Source organism: Grammomys surdaster, unplaced genomic scaffold (assembly GCF_004785775.1).
Source record: "Grammomys surdaster isolate TR1022 unplaced genomic scaffold, NIH_TR_1.0 806, whole genome shotgun sequence".
Classification (NCBI taxonomy): domain Eukaryota; kingdom Metazoa; phylum Chordata; class Mammalia; order Rodentia; family Muridae; genus Grammomys; species Grammomys surdaster.
In genome coordinates this window covers 1,554,901-1,570,470 of record NW_021605225.1, presented here as the reverse complement: position 1 = coordinate 1,570,470, position 15,570 = coordinate 1,554,901, and the positions used below count along the sequence as shown (strand labels likewise).

At 41.8% G+C, this 15,570-nt stretch overlaps 1 protein-coding gene across 1 annotated transcript in view; it reads left to right on the top strand.

Moving 5' to 3' along the window:
* Positions 1-5,388: 5,388 nt before the first annotated feature.
* The window catches only part of Perp (p53 apoptosis effector related to PMP22), a 12,543-nt gene continuing 2,361 nt past the window's right edge, over positions 5,389-15,570 (top strand). The window contains exons 1-2 of the mRNA XM_028782609.1: positions 5,389-5,717; positions 14,245-14,385. Coding sequence (XP_028638442.1) covers positions 5,504-5,717; positions 14,245-14,385 — 355 coding nt within the window. The 5' untranslated portion in view covers positions 5,389-5,503. The remainder of the gene's footprint in view (positions 5,718-14,244; positions 14,386-15,570) is intronic.

The following is a 15,570-nucleotide window of genomic DNA, read 5'->3' as shown; positions in this document are numbered from 1 at the left end:
TGAGTCCAGCTGTTTCTGGCATCATTGATTGACACTAACCTGAGCCCGGTGTTTCTGGCATTGTTAATTGACACTATATGGAGTGATATTATGAAGTACACCATCATGTTTTCAGAACCACAGCTACAGTGCAGTTGCCCATCAACATTACTGAGTGCTACCAGAATACCTCAGATTCATTACACATGTGGCTTTAAGTTAATTTTAGGCCACTACATCCTTAGAAACATTTTACTGTTACCCATGTTTTTGTGATCTTCATAGTTTTGTGACTCTATATGGGGTTGTGACCCACCATCTACACAGCTTCGATGCAAAGAACAACTCCCAAAGAGAAAACGTTGAATAAAAGGGCAGTGGTTTTCTCTGATTTGTTTTAATAGTTATTACATATTTGTAATTACTTTACAAAGTGATTGATCTGCTGTGTATGATACGTTGTTTCTCCTGGGTAAGGAACATAGAAATAACCACACAAGAACAACGAAATGCTTTATTGTGCTTATCTTCGTGTTTAAACAAAAACCTTCAACTTTGTATATCTAAAAATTCACTTTGAAAGATTTCTATATGTAATTTTACCTGAGAATAATGATTGAGAGTGAGTTTTCTTATTTTTTTCTATGACAAGCATGATCTTCCAAATAGCAAACCAGTACTCCAGAAAAGAAAGTAAGAGGAGGACAGGTTCAGATCAAAAGAAAAAAATTGCAGATAGTACAAAGAGCTATCCTGATGTCACATCCAGTTCCTATTGTCAACAGCTTACGTTAGTATGTTAGATTTCATTCATTAGAAGTAGTGCTTCATGTTACAACTAATACAAACACATCAGTAGCAGCTAAAGACAGAGGCATCATTGTTCACTTATCTGTGTATCTATAGCTATCATATCTATCATTTATCCATCTATCATGGATCTATATCTATCTATTATCTCTCATCTATCATCTACCTATATCTATCACCTACCTCTATCTATCTATCATACCTATCTATCTATCTATCTATCTATCTATCTATCTATCTATCATCTATCTTATGGATCCTTTTTTTTGAAACAAGGTCTTATTATATGACCTAAGCTGTGCTGGAAGGAATTCACTATGTACCCTAGGTTGGCCTCAAACTCATAGCAACCCTCTTGCTTTATTCTCCTAGTACTGGGTCTGCAGGCATGCCTACCATGCCTGGCCAGACAGTTCTAAACACTGTGTGGCTGTTAATTAGTTTTACCTCAAGATTTGGTCAGTTTTGAATCGCGCTAATGTTATGCCGAAATCAATGTTCTACTGCCATCTACTGTCCCAAATTCTTTCTCAGTTTTGATTTCTAAGATTTTGTTTTCTTATTTTTTCTCAATTTTATAGCTATAAATTTCCTTTCAGTTTAATCTTCCACTACTTCAAAAAAAAAAAAACATAGATGACTAACACACTGAAACTTAGAGAGGTCAAGTCTCACTCGTAGCTGTGGACAACCCCATGAGTTCACTCAGATTTATCACACACTGCTTAGCCCTCTCATGTAGAAAGAGGGTCCTAGAGATGTAAAATGAATGGGGGCAAAGTCAGCGTCTGCAAGGATGTCTGAGTCTAATAATGAGATGATTATAACACACTTTTATGTCCTCCCAGAGGACACAGGGAAGAACGCATAGTTACTTTAGATTCAAAGTGGGAAAAACGAAATTAGCCAAGCTCTAGGGACAGTTTCTTGACTGAAATAGTCTTAAATTACCAGTAGAAAGGAATAATGTGAACAGAAAATGAATTGGTAAGACACTCCAGGAATAACATCAGGAGCAAAAGTAAGACTACTATCATATATGTGAGAAGAATGTTCTTAGAGTGTAAGACAACCGAAGATGATGTGTGGGGATGGAGATGCAGCTGAGACCAGGTATGAAGGAATGTGCTCATCTCTTTCAGGACGCACGATGTTCATCTTTGTGATGATGGCGGACCAGTGAGCAGCATCGTATATTACTATTTTTTGGAGAGGCAAGAACATAAGGGGCCCAAGACAAGCTAAAGAAATGATTCTATCCACATCTCGTTTAGTGAACCAATGAGTTACATGAAATTTAAGTGTATCTGAGGGGTTAAAAAGAGTTACTTACATGAAGCCTGGGTAATGAGTTATAACAACATCTATCTATGATCTCCAAACTGTTATAGCATTGAAAAACCTCCATCATATCATGGGGGATGACCTCCCAAAAGTTTTGTAGACAGATTTCCACCATTAGTTAGATTTCCACTTCCTGAATATTCCAAAGACCCTAGACAACTGGGATAGAACTTCTGGTAAACTGCAAAGACCACAGGCAGCCAGGACAGAATTACATATATCTGGATGGGGCAGGAGAGAGAAAGTGGCTGTTGTCTCAGGTGAGGGTTTAAGATGCCCTCTCCCCTTCTGTGAAGGAATGTTAATAGGCTCAGTCTCGTGTGGGGAGTTCCACGTGCTCTGATTAAGATGGTAACTATAATTATGCCCTGCCTGGGAGAGTGTTTCCTAATAGGCATAAAAAAAGAGAGAGAGAGAGAGAGATTGCTAGGATCTATTGAGTCACAGTATTTTCGTAATTTGTAAAAAAAAAAAATAGATGTACAAATGATTAGTGAAGAGGCAGCTGAGACAGGATGGAGCAGAAATTCTAGACACTGGGAAGCAAAAGAACAGCACATTTCTAATTACTAGACCACAAAATATAAGCTAAAGAATCAAGGATTACCTCAGAGTTTTAGTGACCAAGTTGATGGGGGCTGTGCCAACCCAGAGTGCTATTTACAACACACAAGATGTTAAACGCTACAAATCAAGGAAAAAAGCTAAGGAAATGCTCACCATCACATCACTGAGTAGGAAGAGTCTGAAGTAGGAAGGAACAGGATGTGAGGGGAATAAATGAGAAGTTGTGTGAACAGGGAGAGACTGAGAGGGAAAGCCAGTGCTGTCACCCTAGCACTTGGAATACTTGACACAGGGGGAACAAGATTTTGAGGCCAGCTTGAACTGTACAATGGCAACAACTTCACACACACACACACACACACACACACACACACACACACACACAAAGCAGAAGGCCTTAGAGGGAAAGCACACAGTCTTGGATTACCTGATATTTTGCTTAGCCATTGTCCTGCAAGCTCTATGTATCAAAAGGAAGGAACTTCTCAGTGACAGATGACAAGGTCTGTGTGTCTGTGTGTGTGTATGTATGTGCGCGCGTGCGCGCTCAGAAACAGACATACATGTTCACCCGTATAAAGCTGTGTGTAGCGGAGGCTGTGAGAGAGCTTGTGGAATATCCTTAAGAGGGGCTTGACCACATAGACTAGATTTCTCCAAATGATATTGTGTCTATGGTGATAATATCTTGACCAGTTTTGATTTAAGTTGTTTATTTATTTGTTTGTTCTCACATTCTAGCCCAGGCTGGCCCAGAATTAACTATGAAGTCTAGGTTATTGGACTTGAACTTACGGTAATCTTCCTGCCTTGGCCTCAGAGTATTGGGATTATAGCCATGAGCTGCCATTCCCTGCTGACATTGGCTGATCAATAGAAACTCTAAGTTATAAACTCATAAATTAACCTTTTCATCATAGGGTGTGATTAACTGAGGTTATACTTTGGAGTCATCTTGTTATACGGAAAACTTTTTTGTATTTTATTTTGGATAGCACATCAGGTTGTGGGATCAGGAGTGATGTTAAACAAGAAATGAGATATAAACTATTGAAAAGGTCTTACAAGGAAGTGCTCTCACTCTCCTCCAACTGCCTTTTGCATTTATAAATTAGTTATGGAGTCAGATAAACAAGGACCAGGTATATACCTTTTGGTTATAAGAAATAATCTATTAATAACTGCCTGGTGGTATGTTTTATGCCAGCCATGTGGTGTCTTGGCTCTAATCAACAATTAGTTTAGCTTTTGTTATTTTTATCTTGAGAAATAAACTATACCTTCTCTGCCTTTGAGTCGACAGAACCAATTAATTAGTATAGTCTCTTTCAGAGATTCTGAACAGCCAATTGCTTTGTCCAGTTTGATATTAAGGAGCTCCACTCCACAAAACTCAGGAAATTTCATCATCCGAGAGAGGACATATTATATACAGTCTAAAATTATTCATTAAAATACCAATGAAAATGCATCTGATTAGTAAAAATATGACTTTCCCATATAGAGCATAGCCAATTAAAATATTTTCACTACGTTTGAAAGACTTTAGGTCCTAAAGTTTAGGACCTCGCACTTGCCCTGTGGCCAGTTAACCTTGCTCAAAGCGTATGCCTCTGCTGGGTTTTGGAACGGAAACACTGGTTCCTGCGAAGTGAAGGTTGGCTAGTGATCGTCTTTGGACTCTGGGACAGATCTTTGCAGTGTTCTTAGTCCATGCATCCTCAGTAACTACTTCCGTTGCGAGTGTCATGTGTAAGAAGGAAGTAACACTGAGCGCTTTCCATTGCTTTAAGATGACATTGACATAAGGTTTCAGAAGATTTCGGGGTACGGGGTAAAATGTGAATGTTCTGGTTGCTCTGTCCCAGGCCACCATAACAGCTGGCACTGAGCATTTGTTTCACGCAGTGCCACTCCTGGCTGTTGCCCCAGCCTGCCTACGCGTGAAAATTCTCAGGGGCAGAAGGATTTGGAGGAGGGAGAATTTCAGTTGCTGATACATGCAGACACGTGATTTTATTTGAAAAAAAAAACCAAATATTGTGTGAAGTACATAGAAAGGGTCTAATTGGGTAGCTGTGTAGGGAACATACTAACTGGGGCAAAGGGAACTGAAGCTATCAACACCAAAGCTACCCAGATTAGGAGACAGCCTTCGCAGCCTAGAGTGAGCCACTGGGACCTGTAGATCACTTAGCCTGAACCACAGGAACACAAAACATTTGCGTTGTCTATGGCAGCAAGAGTCAAGGTGCAAAGGTGCGTCCGGGCAGGAAGTGGAGTATCTGCCCGTGCGAGAGCCAGGGACAGAGAGAGGCTCCCAGGTTTGAGCCCCACAGGTCCTCACATTTTAGGGCCCATCATTTATTCAGACCATTGGGATGTCCCAAGCACAGTGCTTGGAGCTCAAGTGTAGTCTTAGCCATGTTCCTTACTCTGTGTACACAGTTAATTTAGGGCAGAGCACAAGCTGGCGCTGGAGTGTCCACAGGTGTGTGCGCTGGGCTGGCGGCAATCTGGTGGGACTGCAGGCGGCTGGCGGCACGGGCACGCCCACCCTGGCGAGGAGCCCGGGGCGAGCCTGAGCTCTGCAGCCCGGGTGACCTGGCAGGTCGGGGCGGTGCGCTCTGAGTCACCGGAATCAAGGTGTGGCCGGAGCGCCGCGCCCCCGCCGCCAGCCCGCGGCCGCGTCTTCGCGGGAGCCGCCTCTTCCTTTAGTCGCCGTGTCAGGGCTCGCAGGGCCACTCTCCGCTGCTGCTCCTGCCCCGCGTTCCTCCGCTCCGCGCCCGCCGCCACCGACGACATGCTGCGCTGCGGCCTGGCCTGCGAGCGCTGCAGGTGGATCCTGCCCCTGCTGCTGCTCAGCGCCATCGCCTTCGACATCATCGCGCTGTCCGGCCGCGGCTGGCTGCAGTCTAGCACCCACGTCCAGACATCCTCGCTTTGGTGGAGGTGTTTCGACGAGGGCGGCGGCAGCGGCTCCTATGACGATGGCTGCCAGAGCCTTATGGAGTACGGTAAGTGACCGCCGCCTCCGGAAGCCCTTCGGGGCCTGAGCTGTGGTAGCAGCTGGGGCCAGTCTTAAAGAGGTCAGGGGTAGTGGCTGTTTCAAAATCCGCTTAAGAGTTCAAACTTCAGAAGCAGCAGTTTTGAGTGACCCAAATCAATGTTAGCCATTGCAAAGTACGTATAAAAATAAATAATCTGCCAGGGTGGATTTGTTTCATCTCATCAAACTTAAACTTTTTTTTTTTAAACTTATGAGAAAGTCCTTTCAGTTCAAGTAGGAGCAGTTATGATTTCAATAGACACTTAAGTATCCTAGCTGTGGAGCTGTTTCATGTTCACTCTTGTTCTGGGGAGTGGCCTTAGTTGAAAAGTGACTGTTAAGGAAGTTATCTGAATCTGATTTAAAATCAGAGAAGTAAACACTTCATTGAAGTGGAGTTGTCACTTCTAACACTTCGCAGGAGACCTCTGTTTGCCTCTGCCAGGGAAGGGCCCCAAGTACTTGATTTACAGGTCAGTAGTCTTTGAAAAGAAAAAAACAAAAACAAAACATTTTCTTCCTCAGGCAAACCTCCCTCTTGTTTAGGATAGGTAATGATTAGCAGTGTGTAGGGTTCGAGGGGACACAAACTATAGCCAATGAAGGCTTTACTGATCAGTTTGGCCCCTTTCAAGGGAGCAAGTTACTTTTCTGTTTTCATTCATTTTCTAGTTTAACCATTACTTGATTCTTTTCCTGAAGCACCAAGGGCTTCTGCCAGGTGCTGTTTGGTTGGGTTCTGCACCCTTTATCAAGTCCTTATCAGCTTATTCTCCCTGGAGGAACTTCCCCAGACAGAGAGGCAGGTAGTAAAATGAGAAGACTGTAGAGGTTCCTGCTTTCTTCAAGGCCTGTGCTCTCCCTAAAAACAGACACAAATGCTTGGCTTACAGAACTTTCTGTTGCTTCAGATAGCTGTTTCTTAAAATGCATTCAAACTCTGTCTCTTTCACAGGATGGAAGAGGTATGCTTGAAAGTTTTTAAAATAGACTTTGGTAATTATAGCTCACTCCAAGGCTGATCCAGCCCCAAAGAATACTCAGTAGCAGAAGCCAGCTTGCAGAGGCAGGATCAGCATTCTTGCTGGGACATGATTTGGCCTGCAGGGCCCTCTTGTGAAACACACACAATGCCATTTCCCTGTTTCTTGCCTTGTAGGGTAAGCTCATCTTTTAGGGTGTGCCTGCTCTAACCTCAGGCTGATGCATCACTGTGTGGATGGAAGGGAAAGGGCAAGCTTTGTTTCTAGGTTGTTTCTTTAACCATGAGTCCGAAGCACCAGCTTTTTCCCACTGCAAGCAAACACCCATCTGGTGTGTAGTTTGTTTCTATTCACTATAGAAATCAGCCTTGGAAAACATCCGTTTTCCAAATGAATCTTGAAAATGTATTACTTTCATGATACAGTGCCTGGTTCTCAACTGATCCAGAGTAGCTGTTAAAGAGATTTAACACCTCAGAGGAGTCATTCCTATCTCCTTCACAGAGGTAATTAAATTGCCATAATGTGGTACACACCAGAATATGTATCACCAATGGAAGATTGGCCTTAGTGTCCAGCTGTGGAAGGAAACAAGAGCCGCCAAGCCATCTACAATGTCCCCATCTCCTCACCATTACAGACAGGGAGGAGTTAAAACTCTTCTCATTCTGCCCACTCTGTGTTGACTGATCAGTAGTGTACTATACAGCTGCAAATGAATGGCGTGTTCTACCCTTTAAGACAATGGTCTGGGCAGGTAAGAGCTCTATAGATCTCCAGAAAGCTTTAATAGGGCCTTGCTAAAAACAGTGTGCTCATATGAGCTCACACTGTCTGGAATGTACGCACTCCCACAGTACAGGAGCACTCTCTTGTATGTCAAGGAGCAAGGTAGATAGGTCTGTTTAAACCGTACCAGTATATAGGACTGAGCATGTGCGCCTCTCCCTCTAGAACGCTTCTGGATGATCCTTGAAAATAATGTCTATTTGAAGCTATTAACAAAGCAAAACTTTCATGACAAAGTGCTTGATGATTGCATTTTGTTGAGTGGCATTCATAACATTAATACATTTATTTTGTTAGTAAGCACCATTATTGGCAATGTGACCATAATACTAAATAATATGCATATTTTATAAAGGCCAATAATTTATTAGGAATAGATAAATATATTACAATATAGTCTTCACTGTTATTGTTAAAATTTTAAGAATTGTGGATTACAAAGTCATCTCATTTATTTTCTTACATAAATAATAAAAAACAAGGCAAGGTAGACCCTGAATAATTTGTGTTGGTGACAGCTAAATTAACACTTATTTTAACAAATACTTGTTTGAGTGTTCATCTTAGGTTTGTCAAGAAGAAAACGAGAATCTAGATTTGCAATTAAAGTGATCATTCAAGTTTCTCCGATAAGCCAAACTCTGCATTAAACTTCAGTGAGTGTGCACACATTTGCTTTTGCAATGCTAGGACCTTCTTTTCCAGTTTAGAGAATATTGTGACAGGGGATTATTTTAAGCTTCAACTGCACAGACTTCAGATCTCAGGCAAGCTCTGGCTTGTCAGGGTGGAGGATATAGGGATGAGATATGCACTGAAAGAAGGAGGAGGAAGAAGAGAAGGAGAAGGAGAAGAGAAGGGGCCTTGGAAAGTCAGGGGCTGGAATTTATATTCTGAAGCACAGAACCTCAGTTTTACTAAAGACATCTCATGAATCCCTTAGTATGCACATAGTGTTTTCCCTAGACACTGATTTTCCACAAGTCAAAGTATCTGAGTAGCCTATGAAATGTTTTAAGATTATTAAGCGCCCTGGTTTCTAAAAGTGCAGGACATGAGGAAAATGCAAAGCACCAAGCCAATCATTTACATTAGGCTAAATTCATCAGAAAAGCCTTCCTTCATTGTGGGATGATGTTCTTGCAGCTTTGGGAGGAGTGGGGGAGTTTGCTGGTGGGAGGTGTGATGGGATGCAAGCAGCTGTTATAAAGTTAGATTAGTAAACAGATTTCACATGTCTGCATGCACATGTGTTCACACTCTTAACAGCAAATTTAAAGATCATCCACATCTTTGATGGGATAACTTTAAAATGTACATTGGTGTGTAAACCTTAGGTATTGAGCCCATGGTGCAGGCTAGCCCACTGTTTCTTTGTTCCAGTAGCACCCGGAGAACCTCAGTGTCTTGGGAAGGACTCCATTTGGCTCTGCCCTAATAACACAGACCTCTGGACCTGTGGGATTAAAAACGAATTAAGGTGCTGAGTTCCAGTTTTCACCAAAACCCCACAATTAATGTCTACAACCAAGCAGCCTCTTTTTATTTGAGGCCTTAATTCTGGCCCTGGACAATGCGACATAGATACGTGTACCTCTCCTAGGTGGCCTGAGAAAAAAATGTGCTCCCTGCCTTTCCTGCTGTCCAGCATTCTTCCATCAGAATGGAAGATTTAAAATATTTGAGGGTCTGTTGGCTGCTATAGTGTATAGTTTTTCCATTTCTTAGTTCTGTAGAAATACAGTGGTAAGGAGCCACCACCCTGCTGGGTTTCAGGAGAATGTCAAGTGTATAAGGATGCTCCAACAGCTGGAATACCTTGCCTGTGGCTCTCCTGGCTTTTCTCTGCTAGGCCAGCTATTCTTTATTGGCTTCCAGAACTTCTGCAGGATGATAGCTTGGCCCTGTACACGGTGCATTTTGTAGGTCTGTTCTTAATCGTCCTCTGGAGTTTTGTTCCCCCAAAGTTACAAATCAACATCATGGGAAAGTTACTGGATACCAGAGTCTCAACCAACCATGCTTAAAAACTTCAGTGTAACAAGTTTCCCGGGAAGGGGAAGCAGCGCAAGTTTGGGGTGCTGTTGCAAAAGTTTCCAAATAAATGCCCTGCCCCAAGTAATGCCATTGCCTACATCTTCCTATTGAATATGCAAACCAGTGTTTTTATATGGTTATATATAAACATTCACCCATGCTTACCTACTTATGTGTAAGGTCTTTTAGTCTTAAAAATATTTATATTTTACTCCTGCCTATGAACCTCATAGAAACAGTACAATAGACATCTGATTGAAGTTCTGCTCCTCTAGGTGAGGCCTTTGATATTTCTTCTTGAAGAATGGATGGTCTAGAAGGGGACCCCACTTTAGTTAGATGACACATTGGTGCCCACAGAGTCTTGAGCAATGAAGTGGACCACAAAACTATTTGGGTCTGTTTAGTCCATGTGTAAACTCTATGAAGAGTACAGCAAATCCATTGGAAAGCATTAACTTGGGGGTAGGGAGGGAAATTAATGAGTTTCCAAAACACTTACAGTTTAGTACTGTCACCAATATTTCCGTTTTCCTTGGCTTCTTCCATAGCATAAGCTTTACAAAGTAGTCCTTAGAAAACAAGCTTGAGGCATGCACAGAATGCATATAAGAAACAGCCCTTTTTATGAGGAAAGGAAAGCAAACACACAATTCCTCAAACACTGTCCACTTCCTTGGATTTGTTGTTTCAGTCTAGTGAATTGTCCTCTGCCTTCCGCCCCGACATACACACACACACACACACACACACACACACACACACACACACACAACTAGGAATGATGATGAAGCTTGGATAGAAGACACACACACACACACACACACACACACACACACAAAACTAGGAATGATGATGAAGCTTGGATAGAAGGAAGGACCCACTTGTGTTCTGAACTGATAAAGATGAACTCTACCTGCAAATTGCTGTGAGCCAACAAATCATAAAGAAGTACCTTTAGGACATGTTTTGAAAATGGATGTTTTTCCTTGGCTTTGGCAACCAGGATGTAATTTGAATCATCATATAATATAAAATAGGAATAGTTCTCAGAAGCTTGTATACACTTATAGATATTAAGCTCCTGGACAATGGAATGAGATAAAAAGTACATGAAATACAAGTATTTTAGGTTTAACACACACACACACACACATACACGTATATGGTGAGAAAGTGATGTGAAAAAAGCCTGTGATCAGCAGTCCTTTTCTCAGACAGTGTTAGGCCTTGAAGCCTCTGTTGTTGAGACTTGGTAAGGCCAGTGTCTCCATCCTAAAATAAAATTGCTGTTGACCTGAGAAGACATGTTGTCTTGCTTGGAGAGGTCTGTCATGTATCAGCTACGATCTTTAAAACCATGCCAAGATTTCTGTCTAAATGATAGCTAAATGATTCAGTGTGGGTGTCGCCCTGCTGCAAGGAGCAGGTTTTACATGTTCTACAACTGGAGTGGCTTTTCTCAAGAGAAAATGTTGCTTCATTTTCCATTTTGATTTTCTTTATACTCAGCATTTTAAGTAAACAAGACATTAGCTAATTGATTTAATAGGGAAAGTGCCCCAGATGGCACATTGTAAGAATTGCTTCACCCGTTGGTAGGAGATGTGTACATTAGGTTGCTATTTCTTTATGTAATTCTTTGCACGTTCCTGAAATTAAGTGTGGGTTATACTTCAGCCAAATGTCACAGGGAGAGAAGTCACATCAGTAACCTGTCTGTATTAATTGAGTTTTCCTCAAATGAACAGGAAAAATGAATAAATATAGCAGTATTACACAGAACTTATTTAGTTAGACTTTCAAGACAGTCTGTGATTGTGGAAGTACAGCTATTAAAATATGTTCCTTGTTAGGAAATATTCCTATTTTTACTAAAAAATAGTGTTTGAATTCTCCGTGTGCTTATGCAGATTTGTTGCCTTTTCTGGCTTCATAGAGGGAAATATATTTTCTTTTTCTGAGTATGATGGTTGGTTTTATTAAACTTCGTGGTTGGCAGTAACTATATAGACAAACAAACAAATGGACTACTTGATTTCAGGTCAAATACTGAAGCCTCTATGCTTTTGAGGGTCGCGCTGCTTCCATTTTATAGATCTTAGCCATCCAAACTCTTTTCCTTGGCCTTCAATACGCTTATAGAGGGACACAAAGGAAGAGTAGAGCATGATGGGGGGGAGTAAAACAGAATATTACATTTATGTTCATATACAGAGTCTAGAAATCTATCTCCCTGCCCCCACACACTACAGGAAAACAGGAGAGACTGGAGGGAGGAAGACAAGGAGGGAGGAGACAGAATCCTGAGAGTGAAGATGAGCTAAGGTACAAGAATCGTGTACCTTGTATATGTACACATGTATGGAAATGTCACAGTGAAGCCAATTATTCATACAGGAACTAAAAGCAAATCTTTGGTATGCACTGCAGAACCACAAGGTTATTAACAATTGAGCTTCCAGTCTTTTAAGGGCCGATCCAGGAGGTCTAGAGGAAGGCATAAGTACCATTACTTAATATGACACTGTGGACTATGGGTTATATACGCTTAAGAAGTTCTGATCAATTAATTGTCTACCAAAGCATTGTTCTTTCTCCTTTAAAAATTCTCTTACACAAAGGACAAGGTAAAAGTGAGAAAAGAGACGAGGCATTAATTGTATATTCTGGCTTTGGCATTAGTCATGTGTTTTTAAAACAAAATATTGTGTTAACCTCACCCTAAAACCTCTTACTGATCTAACAAGAAGAACAAGACTTGGGTGGGGCAGGGGTGGGGTAGCTATAAGAACTGTGCCTCTCAAATTGGGTGCAATCACAGAGCATCTCGCCCTCCTGCCCTCACTGCTGAGGGGTCATTTGTAGGAAAACATGGGATGAGACATATTAAAATCTTTGTTCTCCTTACTCATTTGTTATGCTCTAGTCAGTCATACACCCTGCAGGGAGCCCTGAAGGGCACTGAAGCAGATGGAGAAGGGAATGAATGGGGAGCTTGCTTAGCCCACATTTGTCTGTAGCAGATGAAGATAGGACCTGGGTGATGGAAGTCTTTAGGGATGACACAGAACCTTGCAAGTGTGGGACGGGGTGAAAATCTGAGATTATGGACAGAAGTTATGGGAACAGAAGAGCAAGTTTTTGGACAGGAAGGGCTGGGGGGGTTAACAAAGGATGATTTTCACATGGGGTGTTTATCCTGAAAGCTTGCAGCCAGGCTGAGTTCACAGGTGAGGAGACTGGTGTGAGGTTAGCAAGGGGCAGAGGCAGAGCCTTGTTGAGCTCTGGCTGCCTCTAAATCCCTTGCTGTTTCTGAGTCATTGACTCTGAGCACCGAAATGACCAGGTGTAAAGTATATTAGCTGTGCTGTAGTTTAGTAAGAAGTTGGATCCAGGGAAGGGGCACATAACTCCCCTTTAAAATTCAAAAAAGAGTGAAATAAGAGCATGCACAGATGAATGGGAAAATAAAGGGGACATATGTACAATAAAATTCCTGGGCAGCAAAAAAGAGTGAAGTGCTAATTTACGTTATAGAATGGCTCACCTTTAAAAAATACTTCCTTTGGTGAAAGAAGCCAGTTACACCAGGATACCGAGTGTAAAATTCCATTAACGCAGAACATCTACACTACACAAGTTAGGAAGCTAGACTAGTGGTTTCCAGAACCTGGGATGGGCATGGTGAGTGACAGAATGACTATAGATGGGATGGGGTTCCTTGGAGAATGATGAATATTTTCTGGAATTGTTAATGGTGATGGCAGTCTAGCTCTCTGAATACAGCACAGCCAAAAAAAAAAAAAAAAAAACACCCAACAACTATGAGATTATAAACTTTTAGTAGATGTACTTCATGACTTATAAAGCTATGTCTTTTTAAACTTATATATTGGATTCCAACAGGCTAGAGAGCAAACTAAGTATTTACCATCTATGAATACCCTCACTTCTAAACTAGAAATGTGGATGGTGTGAGCCGGCAAGAGTTGTTCTGATGAGTTGGTGCACATCCTGATGTTAATTGCTAGCTCTGAAGGCCTGGTTGGGTGTGAAGAGATGAGAAGGTTGAAGGGTAGGGGTTATTGAACGGTTTTGCTTGTCTGGTGGATCACCTCATCTCTCTTGCAGAACAGAAGGACACAAGTCTGGTACAGCCCGTGCAGGTCTTCAAACCTAGAAATCTATCCGCCTTATCCCAATTCTTTTTAAGACCAAGGTCAATAATGAACTCTTGTGAAATAAATTTTGAATGAAACTAGACACTAATATAAACTAAATAGCAATCCTTTAAAGAGGATGCATTTTTGAAAGAGTGTGTAACTTGAATTGTTCAGTATGAACAATGTTTATCATGGTCATGTGTATTCAAATCTGAGTGAGTTTTTAAAATGGATCTATTTATGTGAAAACAGAGCCAAGAAGTTGAACTTACAATTTACAGATGTGCCATCAAATGTAGGGGAACAAAATACTTTAATAATAATATTCTCTATGTGAATCACCAAGTTTCTCCTTGAAGTGTGGAGTTACTTAAATATTCCTAATCTTTCACAAAGTAAAACCAAATCACTCCCTTCCCCCCAAACTCTTTCCTGGTGGGGAAAAGGCTGTATATGATTTAATTAGCAGTTTTAGACTTGGCATGTCTATCTTACAAGTGTCTTTGTTTCTGTCCTGCAGCCTGGGGACGAGCAGCTGCTGCCACACTCTTCTGTGGCTTTATCATCCTGGTCATCTGCTTCATCCTCTCTTTCTTCGCCCTGTGTGGACCCCAGATGCTCGTTTTCCTGAGAGTTATTGGAGGCCTCCTGGCACTGGCTGGTAAGACTGGGTGGCATCAGATCTTTCTTTGTGCTTTCAGTGGGCATGGGTAGAACGTTCTGTTCCATCTCTATGGAAGACCTTTTGATTTGTCCTTGGAAGTGAGTTACAAAGTGCTAAAGTATCAGAGCAGAGATATATTTTAGGAATCTCTATGCCTTACATGGTCTTCTGTTCTCTCAATTCAAGTGACAGAGTTGTTTTCTGCATGTTTCTCTCTTAAGTACCCCCATCCACTCAAACCTACCCCCAGAGACTAGCGATGTGTCTGTCCTGGAAGTACAGAACATTCTAAACCTCCTATGAGCTCCATGCTGGCTGAAGGGACCTGAATGTCTCCAAATGACTTTACTTGTTGAAGGAATTTTGTGACCTGGTGACAAGGTGGGGTAGGGAGGAGCTAGACTTAGCATCTGGAGCATAGATGCCAGATAGGTGAAATCTGTAGCATAGAGCTTGTGCCAGGGAGGTGACGAAGTCATAGGTGACATGAAGATGGATACAGGTAAGTACATAGAGCTCAGAGTGTACTTTTGTTAGTAGATTGCAAGGTCCTGGGATTGAGAAGTAAGGACTATTTGAAGTTTCTGGTAAATACCTGTTAAAGTGACATGTCCCCAGCTACCAGTTAGATTCAGAAGTGAAACTGAGTCACTAGAGAGATCTCTCAGACAGTCCTCTTCCAGAGAACCCAGGTTCAATCCCAGCACCCACATGATGGATCACAACCTTCTATTACTCTACTTCTAGAGGATCCAAGCCTCCTTATGGGTTCCACAATGCTACATGCATGTGGTGCACAGGTAGTCACGCAGGCAAAACACCTATTAAAATAAAATACATAAAATTACAAAAGAAAAAGTGTCAAAAAGTACCTTGGTTTTCTGAGGTCAGACATGGTGCTGACAGGATAAATCAGGCCTCATCTTACTTTTCAAGATACCAACCAAGGGCCACAGGGGAAACAGGACATAATTCCAACCAGGAACTCAGAGAGACAAACTGTATAGCCAGTGTTGGTACTAGGCCAGATGTCCCGTGATTATACAGGTCCCATAAAATCAAACTTGAGCCAGGAGAATGATAGCAGGTCCATGTTATGAGAGGAAGGGAAGGAGGGAGAGAAACAAAGGAAGGAAGGAAGGAAGGAAGGAAGGAAGGAAGGAAGGAAGGAAGGAAGGAAGG